General features: G+C 41.3%; 2 protein-coding genes across 2 annotated transcripts; both read left to right on the plus strand.

Annotated features, from left to right (window-relative positions):
* Window positions 1-1,129: 1,129 nt before the first annotated feature.
* crygmxl2 (crystallin, gamma MX, like 2) lies at window positions 1,130-2,797 on the plus strand. The gene is made up of 3 exons (XM_034860995.1): window positions 1,130-1,237; window positions 1,769-2,011; window positions 2,484-2,797. The coding sequence occupies exons 1-3, from the start codon at window positions 1,229-1,231 to the stop codon at window positions 2,757-2,759; spliced, it is 528 nt and encodes a 175-aa protein (XP_034716886.1). The 5' UTR covers window positions 1,130-1,228; the 3' UTR covers window positions 2,760-2,797.
* Window positions 2,798-3,090: 293 nt separating this feature from the next.
* crygmx (crystallin, gamma MX) lies at window positions 3,091-5,235 on the plus strand. The gene is made up of 3 exons (XM_034860994.1): window positions 3,091-3,301; window positions 4,105-4,347; window positions 4,612-5,235. The coding sequence occupies exons 1-3, from the start codon at window positions 3,293-3,295 to the stop codon at window positions 4,885-4,887; spliced, it is 528 nt and encodes a 175-aa protein (XP_034716885.1). The 5' UTR covers window positions 3,091-3,292; the 3' UTR covers window positions 4,888-5,235.
* Window positions 5,236-6,930: the final 1,695 nt, after the last annotated feature.

A 6,930-nucleotide genomic window follows, 5' to 3' on the forward strand; every position in this document is an offset into this window, starting at 1 on the left:
TGATCTACTTATGTCAGAGAAAAAAAGTGCAGCTTCAAACATGAAAGCTATTGAAGCCTGAGAGTTTCAAGTCAATGAATGATCAAAGGAGCAAAAGCTTATCAACGCTGTTCCTTAACACTGAAACAGTGTCATATGGCTCTGCATTTGCTACCACAGTAGCAGTGTTTTTGCCCAGAAACATAATGGCTATTGTGCTTTATAAAAAAACATGCCTTTTTACACAGTTGAAGCTGCAAAAAGCACACAAAGTGGAGCGGGGGCACGAGCCCTTTATCCCGATGAAAGGCTAAAGGATGAGACTGACCTTTCTGGCATCAGCTGGGCTTTGGAAGCACAATACATGGCGGCAACTCTTTCTGGCCTTTTCCCCTTCAGCTCAGGGCTATGCTTACAAGCCAAAGACTCAAGTCCAAACATCTATCATTTTATACAAAGACTCAAAACACAGATGCCCCAAACCCCTCCTTTTACATCACACACACACACACACACACACACACACACACACCATAAGCACACACACACACAGAGCAGTTGTGTTTGTACATCTGCAAACAGACCAGTCTCGTCTGGCATCATAGTACAACTGCAGGCTATGGAAGCAAAAAGAGACAACATATCATTGTAGATTACATCAACACAAAGGCTTGATTCAGTCCACAGTATCATCATCGTTTTCCTTTAACAGGAATTGAATAACAATTACATTGTGACCTGTACCCACTTAGGGAACGCACCAATTCAAACTCGCTCAAACTGGGACTGCATGGAATGTAACTACGTTACACTTTTCCACACAAGCAAGACTTGAAATGAAAATCCTGACATGGTTAAGTGCTAATTTAGAGAGCGCCCCCCATAAATGACCACTTTACACTTTAAAAGCTTTGTTGTAGGGAGGCCACATACCTAAAGGGCCTTTGTGTGATATTTCAAAAGGCTGCATCCCAACGTCATGGCAGAACAAGGGTCATGCAAACACAGAATAGCACTTGTGTGGTGTTCGTTTTTTTTCTTTTCTATATAATTCTATAGGTAAACTCTAGCAGACAGGAGATAAGGTACCCGTGGGCTGTCAGACAAAGGAAGCTGTAGCTGGCATCCGAAAAGGTAAAGAGTAGTAGTCTCTGACGTGTCAGAGGCCTCATCATCAGTGGGAGAGTATAAAAGGACCTACAAGTGTGTCAAGGGCTACGGTGTGCTTAACATCCACAGCCCTACAACCATGGGAAAGGTATGAGCTCACATGCAATATGGCTAATAGCTTTGACAGAGAGGTGGAACATGGCAGGGTGGAGAAACATGTGTCAAATACTGTAACAGGGAAAGAAACTGCAGCAGAGGGTGAAGAGAGGTACCAATTCCTGAGAACCTGTTTTTAAAAGGGAAAACCCTGCTCATGGGTATTTTCAAGGGAATCGTCTGCGTAGATTAACAATTATTTGGTATCCTAACATGACAGAGATTCTTAGCAACTGTATGAGAGTGACAACTGTGTTCAGATTGGACGAGTGTACAAAGAGTTCTTTAAATAAAAGTCAGCTGAAACAATACTTTCAATTGCATTAAATTTCACCTCAAGCTCTGAAAACAATGTGTGCAGCAGATTGCTGAGACTTGTATATTTGATGGTCTCATGAAAAAGTAATTTAGTTTGTTCAAGGGAGAGCAGTGTCCCCTACAGTCCATTCATGGATATTGCAACTAGTGCATTCATATACCTGACATGAACTTGAGTGCTGTATGCTTCTCTCTCCTTTTCAAGATTATCTTTTACGAAGGCCGCAACTTCCAGGGCCGCCACTGGGAGTGCAGCAGTGACTGCATGGACACGTTCAGGCACTTTAACTGCTGCAACTCCATGCGTGTCAGCGGTGGTCACTGGGTGGCCTATGAGAAGCCTCACTACATGGGATACCAGTACATCATCGGCCCCGGCGAGTACCCTGACTACCACTGCTGGATGGGCTTCAACAACTGCATCCGCTCCTGCCAGATGTACCCCCCTGTAAGTCAATCAAACAGACAGATGGGATTGGTAGTCCCCCCCACCCGCCACCACTCACCTTGTACATCAAATGCTGCTTTAGAAATTGATGTCAATCACTGGCCTTTTGATGTCATTAACAGATACTAAGGCAGGTCATAGCATAAAAGTCTCTGTTGCTAGGCCCACAAGGAGAGACAGTCAGCTTATAAAAGGACTATGATACATACCCCATAAGACTTACTGCCTTCATTCTAATTCTGTTAGTTACATTGAGTGTTTCTGGCAGTTTAGGAAGGGGGGGATGACATTATGTCATGCTCCTAAAGAGTTGATGGTCATTCTCATCTGTAGTGAGTAAGCTATTATGTACTCACTTAAATTCAAAGTTAGAAACATCAGCTTAGGGCGGAGAGCACTACCAAAGTGATCTCTGGAGTTCACAGCTATAAAAATAGCGTAATAATCATGTTGTGATTTCATTCACGTACAGTATAGAGGATCCTACAAGATGAGGATCTACAACAGGCCTGACATGATGGGACACACAATGGAGTTCATGGACGACTGCCCCAACCTGTACGAGCGCTTCCGCTACCGTGACATTTACTCCTGCAACATCATGGAAGGTTTCTGGATCTTCTATGAGCACCCTAACTACAGGGGACGCCAATACTTCCTGCGCCCCGGAGAGTACAAGGCCTGTGGTGACTGGGGCTGCCACAACCCCATGGTGGGCTCATTCAGGAGGATGAGGAATGTCATGTAAACTTAGCATCTCAAATTAAAAAATTGATTTTCAAATAACTGTGCTTTGTGTGCTTATTTTAACAAAACCATGGTCAATAGCAGAAGTACAACACCACTTCTTGGACAGGCAGTCCATTTGCTTCCCGCATAGTGTACATCTTCAAAATAAAGCCTGCCGCTTAATGATTTATATCCCTGTCAAATACCTTTTAAAACAAGCCAATCCTTTTCTTTTTGCTGCCCTGTCTATCCTCACGGTATGCACATAGGTTTCTGGCATTTATGCCAATAAAGGCAGATGTTGCAACTCTTATTGAAGGCCTTTGAGAAAGTGCCGTTGTACAGTATTTTCCATAGACAGACAGAGCTTTGACAGAGACAAAGAGGCTGCTGCAGCCCACCAGTCCTATAGTGTTCTGCAGTCTATGCAGCCCACTGTGCTGACACGACAAAGCTTTGTTTCACATTTGCAAAGCCCTGATCCCAGCAGGTTCTATAAAGAGGTCTGATACAGGCCGACATCTGGTCTGGACTGAACTAAACACAGTTACAATGGGCAAGGTAAGCGTTCAATTTCAAATCTACATAGTAAGAGCAACTAAAATGTTAGATGTATAGTACATTGATAATTTGTATCCAAGGGGTAAAAAATGCCGCAAGGAAACACACTCAAAAACAAATTATATTTGTCAGTATAAAATGCTAAAGACCTTCAGTGATTGATAACTCAACCTTGTGTTGTCAGGTATAATGGTCAGTAGTTCTAAAGGATTTTTTTTAATCCTATTTGTTGTTGCATAACCTGCAGGGATATAAGAAAATGCTATAAATTGCAAGAATATCAATGTATGTAACAAAAGTAAAATTAATAAAATTAAATAAAACTGAATAGCATTGAAAATAGTAGATGGAAGACTTTAGACTAAGACGTTAGTGATCCTTTGTCCTTTGTTTTCTGTTGAGCATGTTAAAAAATGCATTTTCACTCAACTGGGTTTGGAATCTAACTTTCTGTAATTTAGGTCAATACTTTTTTCTTTCTTTTTTTTAAATATACCCTATGCTATTTTGTATCATATTAAACTTCATCAGGCATACATTCTTGAACTCGTTTATTCCAAAATTCTTCACTTAGTTATTCTAAACAAGAACTTTGTTGGATAAAGCTTACTTGCAAACCTGGCTCAGAACACATAATGGTATGGTTATGAAACTGAATGAGACTAAAAGTTCAAGTCATTATTGTTTACGAGCTTGAAGAGCTGGAGGACAGACAACTTATCACACATACAGTATAAGGAGTGTAATAATTTGTTTTTGGCATAGCCCTATGGTGATAATGTCCAACCATCCATCACTTGCAGGTTATCTTTTACGAAGACAGGAACTTCCAGGGTCGTCACTATGAGTGCAGTAGTGACTGCCCTGAGATGCAAAACCATTTCAGCCGCTGTAACTCAATAAGAGTTGACAGTGGTTGTTGGGTGGCCTATGAAAAGCCCAATTATGGCGGCTACCAGTACATGCTGCACAAGGGCGAGTACCCCGACTACCAACGCTGGGCAGGCTTCAATGACTGCATCCGCTCCTGCCGTATGGTGCCACCTGTGAGTTTTCACTGACTTCCTACCCTGTTTGAAGCAATGTTCTCACTAAAGCTTTTCTGTGGAAGTGCCAGTTTAGGATCATGTAGTTCTCAAACCTAGTATTAACGTTTTCTACAGTATTTTTTGCAGTTTTAGATTTTCTTTTTAGCTTGAGCTATAAAAGCAGTCAAATGTTTGTCTATTAATTTACGTCAAGTTATTCTACTGAAGTACTATTAAGTTAAACAAATGCTCATGTTAGTCTCTCATTGTTTCTTCCCGTAGTATAATGGGAACTACAGGATGAAGATCTTTGAACGGTCTGACTTTGGAGGCCAGAATATGGAGCTAATGGATGACTGCCCCGATCTGAATGAGCGTTTCCACACCCGTGACATCTCCTCTGTCAATGTCATGGAGGGATACTGGATGCTGCATGAACACCCCAATTACAGAGGACGCCAGTACTTCTTGCGCCCCGGAGAGTACAGGAGGCACCACGAGTGGGGAAGCAACAGCCCCACCATCGGCTCTCTGAGACGCGTCACTGAGCTCAACTAATTCCCAGTTTTTTTACCCTTATTGAGCCTCACTGTTAAACATCCCTCCTTCTTGTTCCCCTAATGCCAGTACTGTTTCAGTGTGGTTTCAACACTGTGGTGTCCAAACCTGAAATCTTACATTTTAACGATGGATGGTTTTTGGGCGTCTGATGTTGGGTTCAGGTTTTGCTGGTTTGCTTTACATTGTTGGGTAAAGTTCCTCCCCAACTCAGTGCTCAAGCAATGCTCAATAAATATTGATGATCTTTCTTGCTTTGGTCGTCCCAGAGCAAAATGGTTTGCCTCGCCGGTCCCCAACCTCCTGTCCTACTGGAATCACAATAAAAGAAAACTTGATGGAAGTCAACTGAAGGGATCCTTTGTTAATTTTCTATTGACTACTACAGCTGTCACTATTAAAAGATCAGGGAGATATGGCTTTTCATAAATCTGAGGAATATTTTCTCTTTAGTAGGGTGATTGAACTTTTCATCAGGCCACAGAGTTAAATAGAAGTGTAACCACCAAGGTCCTACACCAAGACCAAGAGTTTCCACAGTTTGCCATGATATCGTCATTCCACACACACAAAGAAAAATTATAAAGGAAACAGAAGCTTATTCTTTGAAGTTCGATATTAAAGACCAAAGAAAGGGTATCTGAGGATGAGCTTGTAGGAGTCTTTATGAGATCACATGGTACAGAGCAAGCGCGTTGGGTCCATGAAAGATGCCCATATTAGATCCAGATCACAGGGCCAGTGCCAACTCAAAGAGTTGAAGTCAAAGTGGCCTGGTATTAGCCCCGAGCATCAAGCTCTCTCAGAACAAAAAACAAAACCCAGTCCACATCCCTGCTCATGCATTTTTCATCAGCCCAAGATACTGAACCCTTTCAGAAATAAATATCAATTATTGAAATTGTTAATTAGACACTGCGTAATTGGCAAAGATACACATGAATAAATAACTTTGACCATTAATTATTGATTTTAAAAAATGTGAAGTCCAGTGGGTAGTGCATTTGCGAGTCTCTTAAGATCAAGCACAACAAGAAATATGAGTTTTGGCCTTGAGTGATGTCCAATTAAAGGATTGTCGGCTTTGCTGTACAAGTCCAGTGAGTTACCCATCCTTTTTAGATCTGTGGACAACAATGCCCAGCAGACAACATCAACAGGGTGCAACATGGGATCAGATCAAATGGGGTCTGGGGGCAATGGCAGATAAGAGATGAGAGGAAATGGACAGGCTGCCAGGCCTCAACAATAAATGGAAGTTTATCTAAGGTCATGAAGAGGCATTGTCTTCACATATTTAATTAAATTCAGGCAGAACGCCTTTTTTTTAGCCCTTTACATACAACTACTGAAAACAAGTCTATGGCCATTTGTGTTTAAAGTTTAAAAGTATAACCCTGAAAACTTCACATAAAAAGAACAGTAAAGGCAAATAACCTGAAAACAGCCCTTGAAATCTGCCCTTAGTTCAGTTATGGGAGCCATAGGCAAAGGACAGAACTGGAGTGATCAAAAACTTGACAATATGGCATGCCACTATGAAATAAATTGTTGAAACACGGAGCATGAGAAACTTTGACGATTTAGCTAAGAATTTTGAGAATCTGACTTACACTACAGGGTCTCATTTTTTTTGCCAATATGATTTCAACACATATGTACTACTCAACTTTACTCAAAAATAAAACTGAAATTTCACTCAGTAACATAAAAATGGAAGCCTTCCGTATCACAACACTGTGTGTCCTCTTAAGTAGAAAACTGGTGTTAATGCTGAAACTGGGTATTCACACTTACTGTACACCTGAATAGCTACCATAACTGTAGAAAACAACGTTGATGCACATGCTATTGTCAAATACACTTCTATAAAACACTATGCATCAAAGAGGCAATACTTAATGTCCCTCGATTGTTCCTCCTCTACCTCAAGTCATTTAGATATTTTCAATCGCGTCACACATGAAAAGGACAAGAGTGAAATCCGAGTTTTGTCTTCCTCTTCATCTTTGAACCCTTTGGACTTGGTGATGGGAAGCTGAT

This window comes from Etheostoma cragini, chromosome 21 (assembly GCF_013103735.1).
Source record: "Etheostoma cragini isolate CJK2018 chromosome 21, CSU_Ecrag_1.0, whole genome shotgun sequence".
NCBI lineage: Eukaryota > Metazoa > Chordata > Actinopteri > Perciformes > Percidae > Etheostoma > Etheostoma cragini.

Excerpts from the sequence above, each read along its gene's own strand:
- crygmxl2 (XM_034860995.1), top strand. Across the intron at positions 2,012-2,483 it reads CCTGCCAGATGTACCCCCCT|TATAGAGGATCCTACAAGAT; the intron begins GTAAGTCAATCA and ends ATTCACGTACAG.
- crygmx (XM_034860994.1), top strand. Across the intron at positions 4,348-4,611 it reads CCTGCCGTATGGTGCCACCT|TATAATGGGAACTACAGGAT; the intron begins GTGAGTTTTCAC and ends TTCTTCCCGTAG.